Here is a 12,146-nt window from a genome sequence, read left to right on the forward strand (position 1 = left end):
ATGTTTTCCAGAGCTCCTGAGCATCCAGGGCAGCACAGACAAGGAACTCAGCTGGGAGTGAAGAAGCATGCAATAGAGAAACTTTATTAATGGCCTCATGACAAGGTCTCAGACCACAAAGGTACAAAATGTCAACCAAAGATACAATGCTAGGACATGGCTGAGCATGCAATACAACAATTCCGTGCAGTTTCTTCGACTTATTTATCTAACAGTTCTTCCTACTGCAGTAATGACCTATCTTCCCTGGCATGTTTAAGTTGAAGACACATTTTGGCAGGAACAAGTAGTTATTGTAATGATGCATGAACAAAACACTTTTTCCCTAGCTGTAGTAAAGACACCAGATATCACTAGATATGCTTTGAAACACAGGGCGGTAAACAAAGACACCTAAGGATGGGGAATGTTATCTCCCATTTGAGTGTGCTACTTAGAATTTTAAGCAACTTCATATCCCTTAAGCTTTGGGCTTCTTTTAAGGAGAGGGAATGGGTGGGGGAGCTTCTTTATGGGCTACTTCGCTATAAAGAACCTGAAAGTACATCCGTCTGCACTGCCTTTGTAAGAAATCGGCTTCATTCAGAGGAGAATTGTTGAATCCATTTCTGAGCCCATTTCCAAAGAAAATAAGGAGAAACCCAGAACAGTTTCACTGTTTTCTTCTCGGTATACTTCAAGAAAAGAAATCCAGGCTGAAATCTTAACAAGGGTTGGCATTTTCTGAGGAGCCTAAGGGAATAAAGTCTTCATCAAAATCATATTAAGAGGGAGATAATCTTCTGGTCTCTTTTGCAAAACCACAGCAGAAATGTGGAATAACTTGCCACTCAAATGATTGTTTTGCCCTTCAAAGGGTGAAATCCAGCCCTGAGCAGGGGGTACCAAGCACATAAGTAACAAAAGCGTTATCCTGCCTGCTTCACTGGATAAATTTCACCCTACAGGCTTGAACCTGCTCTCAGTGGAATGGTTCCCACTAAGTTCAACAGTGCAGGATCAAGCCTTAGGCGTGATGTGGCAGGGTCAGGTACTCTGGTATGTCTTACTCCAATTCATTCATCACTGCAGAAATTTTGCAGCCAATTTGTCCTATAAAAGGCAACAAGACTTTTCTTTCTATGGTTTCCCTTCTCCCGTACAATGGGTACCGCTGATCTTTGTTCCTGTAGTTACTTCCTGAAGCTTCTCCTGCTGGATGAGGTTGTGGTGACGGTGTAGGATTTGGAGCCACCCCCAAAGCCGAGTGCCCCGCTGCCCATGCCTGCTCCCAGGTTAAGGCCTCCTCCGATTCCTCCTCCCAGAAATCCACTGGAACCAGCATAGCCACCTCCACCGCTGGAGCTGACCACGGCTGTGGCACAGAGAGAAGCAAACCAAACATGAGCACCAGGGAACTTTGAACCCAGTTTGGCACCCTCACAAAAAGGGCACTTTCAAATTGCAGCAACCAGATGAAAACTCTCTATAATCTCCTGCAAAACACAAGGCCTGAGACACTAATCTCTTGTTACATTTTGGCCCAGAGCATTTATTCTCTGTGCTAAGCATGTGCGGGCTGAGCAGTCCATCCCCTTCTCCATCACTCGATCTGGCTCAGGACCCCTTCCAGCATGGAGAACCCCGTATCATAAACACATTCAGCCCATCCCTTGGTGCACCAACAAGGCTGCAGGCATCTGCTTCACCAGCTATCAGTGGCAATTAAGTGGATGAAAAGTAGAGCCACTGGCTTAGAGCTGTCCAATATCCTGGCAAGGTGAATACCCAGTGCTTCCTGAACTGGAGAGACACTCTCTAATGTCACCTTTGCACTAACTTCCAATACAGGCAATGCAGTTTTGCATTAACACATTTTTCTCCATACAAAAATGGGAAGAAAGAAAGATCAATATTCCCCCAAGTTTAATTTCATACAGATGAGTTCAAGCTGAAGTCTGCTGTGGAGCCAACAGCACTATCAACTTCTGTCTCGGGGGGGTTCCATTCAAGAATGGGGGTAACTGTGTTGCAGAAGCTAAGGCAGGGCACTACCAGGCTCCTGCACACAGACCCAGCTGGTCCCCACCTGCATTTTCTATAGGCTTATAGCTGTGTCTAATTATTATAAATTAGAGCATCAACTCACAGATGTTGACGTTGCCAACTCCATCACCGGCCAACCTGTTGGAGAAGAAAAACACAAAGGCAAAAAGGTTAGGCTCTGCATTACTCAGTGTTCCCCCAGGGCCTCAGCGCTGAGGATGAAGACAATGGCAGTAAGTTATTAACTGCTGTTGTAAATAATTCAAACAAGATAAGTGTGCCATCCAGCGCTTTGTTCTGGCCCTACATTTACAAGCTCTGTTATCACCTGGGGGGTGCTGAAAGAGCACAGAAGCTCTGTCCTAATTCCACAGGGATTTGAGTCACTTGGAAATTTTCTGCCACAGCATCGAACATACGATGGAAAACAACTTTTTTCTTTTTTGCATATTTTCACCCAAAGTATCAAATTTTCCCCAGAACTTGCCAGTTTGGCTCTTCAGCCAAACCATTTTCAGGACCAAAAATCAGTTTAAAAATGCAAGGTTTTCTCTTCTGTATATCCTTTCTGAAGCTGGAATTCAGCCCTCACAATGTCCCCAAGCTAAGGGAACAAAAGGAACAAAGGGTTGGACCCTTCCTCACATAAAACCCACAGGTTGCACCCACCTGCTCTCCTCGCCCTCCAGCAGCTTCCTGTAGGTCGCAATCTCGATGTCCAGGGCCAGCTTGACGTTCATGAGCTCCTGGTACTCACGGAGCTGCCGGGCCATGTCCTGCTTCGCCTTCTGCAGAGCTGCCTCCAGCTCCTCCAGCTTTGCCGTGGCATCTTTGACAGCCAACTCACCACGTTCCTCTGCTTCAGCAATGGCTGCCTCCAGCTTGGCACGCTGCAGGGATGGAGTAGGGTACGTCAGTGGGCATCTCACCTCCTTGGTGGAGGACACTACTGCCCATGGACTTCTGATGTCTACTGGCCAGACCATCTCTCTGTATCTGCAGAGCCCTGGAGCAATCTGCTCAACTTAGATCCCTAAAAGTTCATATCTACGCATTTTTTTGGGGCACTGGATGGAGATCAGCCTGCAAAGGAAGCTCATCCCATCCCAAGATACATTCTTCCAAAAAGCAGACCCTATTTCTCTCCACTGGCTACATTTTTGGAAGACTTTCTTCAGGTGATCCTTAGTTTCTCGGCCCACCCACACCACACACAACAGCATAACACTTAGGGTTGATGTAAGCTCAGGTTTTCTCTCCTATTACGCTCCAGAGCTTGTTCAGAGCCAGCTGGTCTCCAGCAAACTTTGATGTGAGGCAAGCGTGGACTCGAGCAGACCTGCAGTTAACAAACAACGCACATCTACCCCAAAAGCATCCCTGTGGGGCCACATTAAGCTGGCAGTCTAACGCACCCTCAACTGTGCCCCGTGCACCTCCAAAAAAGTCTCACATTTGACAGGAAGGGCTCACAATTAACTCATGTGCTTTACACTCTCATTTATTATTCAAGGGAGCTGCACTGGGTCAGCTCTTTGCTTCTAAGTGTGTGTTGAAGCCTCCCAGCCCTCAAACCAAATAAACACAAATGGATGAATCACAATGGCTTATCTCCAGCTTTGTGCATGCTGGTTGCTTATTTACAGCCAGTTTTCAGCCCTGAACACGGTCTCAACCACTCACTGGTCTGGCTTTCACCAGCCGTTTGATAAAGCGATAACAGCCCCTGGAGAGAGCAAACAGAACTCCCATACAGCTGAAAAATTCTTTTATGTGCCCAAACATGGTGTTCCCTTCTGCAAAAAGGGAGTGGACAAACATCTCAGAAGCAAGAGGGCACAAGGAGTGTGTGAGGCTGGGAGGGCGGCCACACGCAGCCTTGCCCTTTGGAAACGGCTCTGCATCACTCCCCTTCTGCACTCCGGGGTCGCATGCGAACTTGCTCTCACCTACAGTTCAGCTGCCTGTCAGCATTACATTGCTCACAGCAGAGTTTTTCCCTCCAACACAACTGACATCTTTTGGGATGAGCACTGCAGCCACCCCCAAAATGCTTCTGCAGATGTTGTGTTACACCCAGATCCCTGGCACACTTGTTGCTGTTAAACCCACTGCTCTGCAGCAGGAGAAGGGCAGCTCCTCACCTGGGCCTTTGCATTTTCAATTTCACCCTGAAGCCTCTGGATCACGCGGTTTATCTCTGAGATCTCATTCTTTGTGTTGCGCAGGTCATCTCCGTGTTTCCCAGCAGTGACCTGCAGTGCCTCGTACTGTGACATAAAACAGCATAAGAGAAAAGGATGCAGTCAGGCTCGCAATTAGCTGGCTAAAATCTCTCCCACTCATGACACAGAGGATACACGTACTCACAGAAGCTGTAAATGCCCTTATCTCTCCCATAACTCACCTTGCTCTGGTACCAGGACTCAGCCTCCGCCCGGCTCCTGTTGGCAATCTCCTCATACTGTGCTTTGACCTCTGCAATGATGCTGTCCAGGTCCAAGTTTCGACTGTTATCCATAGACAGCACCACCGAGGTGTCAGAGATCTGGGCCTGCAGCTCATGAAGTTCCTGCCAGTTGCATTCAAAACAAAACCATTAATCACCGACTTTTAAGGGACTCTCATTTGGAACCCAATTAAAGAGAGAATCCAAGAAGAAAAGTGAAAGGGAGGCAGACAGGAAGAATTCAATCAAAACAGTCATTAATTAGATGGAAACCAACTGAATCACATCAATCTTGCAAAGCACAAATATCAGTAGAAATGGAGCTACTTCTTATCACCCACATTTGGACAGCAAGGTTAGTTTACTCCACTCCTGAGACAAGAACCCAGCATGAAATGCTAGTCCAAGAACCTCGGGTATCAGCTTCACAACAATGTAAGGGCCAAATTCCACCACCTCACCCAAGGATGCAACATGCCCAGTTCAATCAATCTCTCATCTTGCAAATAAAGGGTAAGATAAAGGTGTCTGGGACAAGGAGCTTTCCTTTCTTTCTCTCACACAGCACACAAGCACACACCAGCACTACAGCACTGGCTATAATACACTGGGCTTCCTTGTTTTCATACTAACAGCATCAAAAAAATAATGCATGTCCTGGCTACACTTGTAATAAATCCATCTCACATCCCACACAGGGAGAAACCACTGTGACAATTCACAGGACGTGCACTTCACTTGCAGGCTTATTTTTGCATATGTAAGGGAAGATTCCATGTCTCCATCACCCTTCTCATCTCTGGAAACAGTACTTTAATTTTCTCTGTCAACATTCACTGCTCTTCACCCACTGGTGGTGCTAAACTGCAGCAGCCAGAAGAAGTAGAAAGGACCCTACCGCTTCATAGAGAGACCTCAGGAAGTTAATCTCGTCCGTCAGCGCATCCACCTTGGCCTCCAGCTCCACTTTGTTCATGTAGGCAGCATCCACATCCTAAAAAAGTGATAATCCGCTGAGATTACTGTAGCTTTGATGACTAAGTCTACCCACCCTTTGATGGCTTCAAAAGTAGCCATGAGCCCAAGTTCCCCAAGCTGTCTGCTCTCTATGTCCCTCCGCCCAATGACCCACCATGTCCTAAAAATTATCTACCGGTGTACTAAATATTGCTGGTGTGCAGGATCCCATATGTTCTGTAGGGTCCTCTGGACCTGTGTTTGCAAGGTCACTGTCAATTTGGACAATCAGAGGAGGCCTTAGGAAATGTCCCAAAGAAAGATATAGCCATAATCTACAATATCCATGGGATCTGGCACTCCTTCCCAGCTTCCTATAGAGACTTCAGTGACTACCCTGCCTTTAGCCAGAAATGAGAGCTGTAATTCTTCCCCTGCAGGTCTCTCGGCACAGCTGGAGCAAAAAGAGTGTAAGGGCGAGAGGGGGAGAAGGGCTGCAAACATTTATTTGTCCCAGCTAATATCCATGGCACGCACCTTCTTGAGCACCACAAATTCGTTCTCTGCTGCCGTGCGCTTGTTGATTTCGTCTTCATATCTGCCAGAAAAAAAAGGGATTGGTGCAAAGTTAGAGCCTGGGTAAAAGGAAAAAAATATCACAGTGAAGAGCAGCCCTGATTCCCTTCTCTCTCCCTCCATTTTTCTCTTTGTGAACTACCTTGGCAAAGCCTATGACTTCCCCAAGCAAGTCAGCCACAGACAGAGGTTTGCTGTACTTTTTTTGAGGTTTGCAGCATGTGTATTATTTGCACAAGAGGCACCAGCTGTATGCCACAGCTCCAGGGTACTGTTTGGATGAGCTGATGCCTGAAAGCTGTTCTGGTCCACACCGCCATGACCACTAACCTGGAAAGCATTTCTTACCCACGCTTTCCCCACATTCACCAAAATTCACTGCATTTCAGAAGATTTCTGGTCCTTATCCTCAGTCATGGACAGCTGCAGGATGGCAGCCTGCGTCCTGAGGCCCTCAGCTTTTTCCTTTCCCTTTTTGAGGGAGCAAATACAAATGCAGAAGAGATGCAAGCAGATTCAACCAATTCCTCTATGCTGATTAAAGCATCTGTTAATGCTAATTTCACTGCGCTCTTCCTTATTACAGACATTTAAGAACGTTTTGCAGGTGTCAATCACAAGGCACTGTCCTGGTAAGAGCGAAGTATAATTATTCTCATTCCACACAGAGTGGCTATGCTTCAAAGCCGCACAAATTTCTAGTATTGGCTACATCCCTTCCTTAGGTGTTCCCCTTTAGATGTAATGAGCTAGATCCTCGGCAGATACAAATCACGCTCCGTTGACTTTATAGGAGGTTCACCGATCTGTACCACTTGCAAGCCTGGATCTCAGAGCCTGCTCTGCGCTATTTTACGTACAGCCAACCTGCTGAAACAAACAGCAAGAATCTGCTCCACAAATCCTGAAAGTCACCCCAAGAACAGAGCAGGAATCATTTTCTCTGGCTGTTTCAAAATTGCTGTTGCCAATGTTAGAACACTGCTCTGCTGATTTATACAGCCCCCGTACGGCTAACGCTGTAATTTGCCTTCCAAAGCGTGAGCTACTTCACTTTCAACAGCCTTCATCTACCTCCCCTTCGGCTCCACGCTGGAAGCTTGCCCATCCACACTGGCATAAATGGACATCGTCTCTTTTGAGGTCAATGAACTGCATCCGTTGCCATTACAGAGTAACATAAGACCTGGAAATTATGTGACTGTGCTGCATACATATAGCCTGCAGCGTAGAATGGATAATCAGAGATTAGACTAAATCTTGTTATTTAAGACTAAATTATTCTAGAATGGTTTGTTAAATTCCTCATTTCCTGGGGGAGGCTCCACCGAGCTGGTCAATGAATTGAGAAATCATTCAAATATTGTCCATTAACTCCTGAGGTGCCTCGGGAAGCCCGGTGCACGATCACACCTTGGCATGCCCTGCACCAAGCCACGTGGACAGCGCAAACACGGTCTGCTCCTACCCTTGCTTACTTTGAACCACACCTTTAGTCAATGCAGTTACTGAATAAGGGACTGAATCTCATCCCCTGGAGCCTTGTGCCTATAAATCTCCTCCCCTACCCTAGATGTAAACGGAGAATCACTGTGTAAATTTGACGTATGACAAAGAGAGGCAACAAGCACATAAAGAGCTAGTCATGTTTCAGGTATTCTACTTAGAAGATCAGATTTTCTTCACATAAATGGGGAGAAGTAGGTTCTGAACTCCAGTTACTATATCCTCACTCCCTCTGCTGCAATAGCATCTCAGGCTCCTAATTTCTACTTCCTTTCCCTTAGCACATACAGGGTTTAGCTTCCCAGCATGGACCTGTAAGCTGGAGGAATAAATATGCACCTGTGCACCTTGCCTTCACGTGACATGCAACTAAAACTAGGGCTATAATTCCTCTGTGTGCAAACCAGCTCCTTGCTCCTGCCTTCCAGAGATGCAAAGTACAACTGTGGATGAGCATGGAGCAGAAATAACTGAGCAGTTGGTTGGGGGAAACATCATTCCCATGCACCTCAGGAATTACTGGCTATTGACTTTCCCTAAACACACCCCAGAGATTATCAGATCTGTTTGTTTTCAGTTCCTGCTTGATCCAGTTTGCCAGCTCCCTCTTTTCTTTCCCCCTTTTTTTTTTTTTAACTAAAGGCATTCCCCTGTACAGCTGGGTTGGGCACAGGCTGGGACAAAGGCTACTTTCTTCATGGGACTCCTCCCAGGTGACACAATTTGGACTGAGAAGTTGCTTAAAAATTGCAGGTGACCTGCTCCCTTACCTACCCACAAAACAAGCAGCAGTTCACCCCACCGCCTGCCAACCTGCTAAGCTCCCACAGGGTTCCTATGGACCCAAACTGGCATGTGCAACCCAAAGCACGAAGCCATCCCTAAGGAGGCCCCAAAGCAAAGCCAAAAGGATGGATCCACTGAAGACCATGTGGGAACAAGGTGCCAGGAACAATGAATGATCCAGGCAAGAAGAATCCAGGCAGCTTCCCTGGACCAGACACCTAACTTATGGCTGGGAAAAAAAATCTCCCTCCCTAGCAGAAAAGCTGGGGACATCTCTGCCAAGCTACTGACCAGCCTGCCAGCTCCACTACACCGTTAGATGGGAAGATTATACTTTACTTGGTCTTGAAATCCTCAACAAGATCCTGCATGTTCTTCAGTTCGCCCTCCAAACGCCCTTTGTCATTCAACAGCCCATCCAGCTGACTTCGCAGGTTGTTGATGTATGTCTCAAACATGGGAGCAATATTACTCCGGGCTGTCTTCTGGTCCTGAAGGAGGTGCCATTTGGTCTCCAGCATTTTGTTTTGCTGCTCCAGGAACCGGACCTGGAAAGCAACCAAGGGGTCATTTGTGGAAGCAGGAGGAAGGGGGAGCTGACACTACAGAGTATGGATCTTGGGGCAAAGAAGGGCTGTGGATGGTATCTGAAGAATTTAGATTGCTCATAGGAAGCACTTAAACTCTGCAGGGTGATAAAGACCATGAGGGAGCACTGCTACTCTGGGGCTTGGCTTATGACTTTAAGGCTTTGTATGAATTAAAGATAAGCAGATTCTGCTTGCCTGACACTTGGCAGAAGCCATCCACAGACCTCAGAGTCAGCCAATTACTCAAACTCCAGGTCTGGATTCCTTGCATTTTGAGGATGCCAGAGCTGAAGTTTACACAGGACACGGGATCAATTAGTGCAAGACAGCAAAGCCACAGAGGTACAGGGCAGTGCAAACAAACACAGCAAGCTCTGACTTACGTCAAGACCTGTTCTACTGGGATGATTCCTCTCCAAGGGGCCCCCTCCTCCCTGCGTTTGGTGATGTGTGCTTGGCTGCAGATTTGATCTTTAAAGCCTGCACTCACATTTTGGGCAACAGCAGCTAAATAAAGGGGGTACAAAACTGGCCTAAGCAGGGCAAAACATTTTACTGATGGCAATGCAAGCAGGGCTTTAATGAGAGTTATTGGATTGTAGTATGCAAATCACACCATGCTCTTGCAGATCTGATCCTAAGCCCATTTGTGAATCTCCCACTGGGTTAAGTGGGCTTTGGGTCAGATCTGCTTTTAAGCAGTGTCCACAGAACTATCAGTCGTTCCAACACCTCACCTTGTCAATGAAGGAGGCGAATCTGTTGTTGAGTGTCTTGATTTGCTCCTTCTCCTCCTTGCGCACCCGCTGGATATTGGGGTCAATCTCTAGATTCAGGGGCGTCAGGAGGCTCTGGTTGACGGTGACCTCCTGAATGCCCCCAGGGCTGAGTGCCCCACCGAATCCCATGCCTCCATAGCCGTATCCAGAGCGAACGCTGTAGGAGCTGCCACCTCCAAGAGAGATCCGCTTGTTGGCAGAGCCAAGGTTGTAGAGGCTGGAGCTGGCAAAACCACCTGCCCTGCCTAAGCCGACACCCCCTCCTAGTCCACGGGTCGAGGAGACGGTGCTGACCCGCACTTGGCTGATCCCTGGTCCCACTGCAGAGCGAGAGCTGAAACTCACAGACCGGGACATGGTTGCTTCGAGGGTGTTTTCAGTAGCCCCCACTCTTCAAAAGCTCAGGGAAGCTGTGCTGGAGACCAGGGAAGTGAGTGAGGTCTCCCGACTGCTTCTCCTTTTATCCGTTAGAAAAGCTGGGCTTGGCCCAAGGGCAAAAGAGGGATCATTTTACTGCCTCAGAGAGCTGGGTGTGCCTGGCTGCCTTCCCACCCTCCGTCAACCTGCTGAATTTGAGCAGGCGAGAAGGGAAGGGCCAGGGAAGGGACAGGACACACCTGGCGCCGTGTCCCCGTGCTCAGACCTGGCTTTGTTCTGCACCTCCCTTTGCTTCTGGCACATGCGCAGCCGAGGGACGTGAACCATGGGCTCTTCTGGGCTCCCTTCACAGAGTTATAACAGGACAGGTCCGATCCCCATTTCCTCCAGGCTTCTCCGTTCCTCTCTGCTTGCCTAAATGGATGTTGAAGTGAGAAGAGGGGGAAAATGCACTGACTTTTAACTCTATTGCAGAACAGGTAGCTCCCCTGTGCAAAAGCAGAAATGAGATAAGGGGCCTCAGCTTAGTGCCAGGTCCAGCCTAGTTCAATATAAACCAAGGCCAGCTGCAGCCTTGGACACACACACTATACTTTGCCAGCAGCACCCAGCGAGTCTGCGCCAGGCAGGGGAATGAGGGTGGCAGATGAGAGATGCTGCAGCTATCCCTGCACACCATGGTTTTGCCTTCTTTCTCCTATTAGTGCTAAAATAAAGGTGGTTTAGGTGGGTTGCACCCTGCCCATGAAAACACTCGACATGCTAGTCCACACTCAAAAGGAGACAGGACAGGTTTCTGCTTAAATTTCTGGGTTCCTGTGCAGAAGAGGCAGAGACAAAAATTAGGTTTATGGGCTTTCTGCATTTCCAAATAGCCTTGAAGGGACAGATCTCTTTACTATCAGGTTGTAAATCCTCCATGAGATTTCAAAGTCTGGCCTGAATGTGTCACCCTTCAGCTATTCCCCTCATCGGGACACCAAGATAGCGCTGGCTACATATTCTGGCCACAGCCTATTCAAAATACGTACTTCCTTCTTTGCGGGAAGAATACAAGTTGGCTGGAGATCCCAGCTACTAAAAGGAAATTCTCTTTTCAAAGGAGAGAAAGGAGGAGATTGAGCCAGGCAGAGACATATGAAGCAAGATTCCTCCCTCCTGCAAGCTGGCTCAGTTTCCACCAGCAAAAAAATATAAATCTATTGAGTATAAAGCAAACGTGTGTTATGCATACCCAGCTATACTTGACCTGATGGCTGACGTAGACAGGCTAGGGTTCATTTCATCCATACACTGCTAGTAACAAGGCAGAAGCCTCCAGCTGCTTTTCATAGCTCCAGGTCCTTCCGAGTTCGCGGAGAGAGGCAGGCTGCTCTCCTGCAACTCCTCCGGGTTGTCTTGAGAAGACAGGGATTGAATCTGAATGTGTGATTTAGAGTCCTACAGTCAGGCGAGAATAAATCCCACCAAAGTAAGCCCTGGCTGCTGGATTTTATCAGGTTGCATTCCAGCCTCAATTCCTTTGTATCAGCAGACAGGGATTTTTGGCACAACACAACACACAAACCAGAAAGCAATCCAGCCAGGTAAAATACAAGCCCGCTGTCCGATAAACTATCATAAAGGCAAAGCTGCTCTCAGCAGCCTCGGCAAAAACACCAGTTCAGCAGTAAGAGAACTGAACTTCACCCTGGTTTGTACTATCAAGGGCCAGATGAATGAAAAGCCATTCTCTAATCTTAATTACTGCCATGCAGCACCAATGATTTTAGGTAAGGATGAGTCTGTCTTCCATTCAAAGGTCAAGCTTTCTTTTCTGTACCATTAGCAACCCAGCCAATGCAGGAGAGACTCCGGAAAGCCTCATTCACCTTGCCACTATATGCTCCCAGTGTCGCAGCTAGCCAGCTTAGATCCCTTGCACCCATCCTGCAAAGTGAACATTCCCCATTTAAATCCAGTTTCAAGTCAGGTTAAAGCAGAGCAGGATCTGGCAATTCAGAGACATCACAAGCAGAGTTTGTTTGTGTTATTGGGATGCCATGGTAACACTGCATAGTTTCACAACTGCACGGACTGATAAATACTTCCAAGCCCATG

General features: G+C 47.6%; 1 protein-coding gene across 1 annotated transcript; it reads right to left on the minus strand.

The window, feature by feature from the left end:
• Positions 1-772: 772 nt before the first annotated feature.
• On the minus strand, positions 773-10,025 carry LOC104157292 (keratin, type II cytoskeletal cochleal). Its single transcript, XM_009694577.1, has 9 exons — positions 9,627-10,025; positions 8,639-8,847; positions 5,969-6,029; positions 5,373-5,468; positions 4,433-4,597; positions 4,170-4,295; positions 2,695-2,915; positions 2,129-2,163; positions 773-1,354 (listed from the first exon to the last, which is right to left on the minus strand). The coding sequence occupies exons 1-9, from the start codon at positions 10,023-10,025 to the stop codon at positions 1,173-1,175; spliced, it is 1,494 nt and encodes a 497-aa protein (XP_009692879.1). The 3' UTR covers positions 773-1,172.
• Positions 10,026-12,146: the final 2,121 nt, after the last annotated feature.

This window comes from Cariama cristata, unplaced genomic scaffold (assembly GCF_000690535.1).
Source record: "Cariama cristata isolate BGI_N322 unplaced genomic scaffold, ASM69053v1 scaffold7912, whole genome shotgun sequence".
In the NCBI taxonomy this organism is placed as follows: Eukaryota; Metazoa; Chordata; class Aves; order Cariamiformes; family Cariamidae; genus Cariama; species Cariama cristata.

What these genes read in the sequence shown, in the direction of transcription:
- LOC104157292 (XM_009694577.1), bottom strand. Translation starts at nt 10,025, where the DNA reads ATGTCCCGGTCTGTGAGTTTCAGCTCTCGCTCTGCAGTGGGACCAGGG. An exon ending in TGAGGTCTCTCTATGAAGCG is followed by an intron (nt 4,598 to 5,372) that starts GTAGGGTCCTTT and finishes TGCAACTGGCAG; the next exon opens with GAACTTCATGAGCTGCAGGC. An exon ending in AGTCCTGGTACCAGAGCAAG is followed by an intron (nt 4,296 to 4,432) that starts GTGAGTTATGGG and finishes TTTATGTCACAG; the next exon opens with TACGAGGCACTGCAGGTCAC.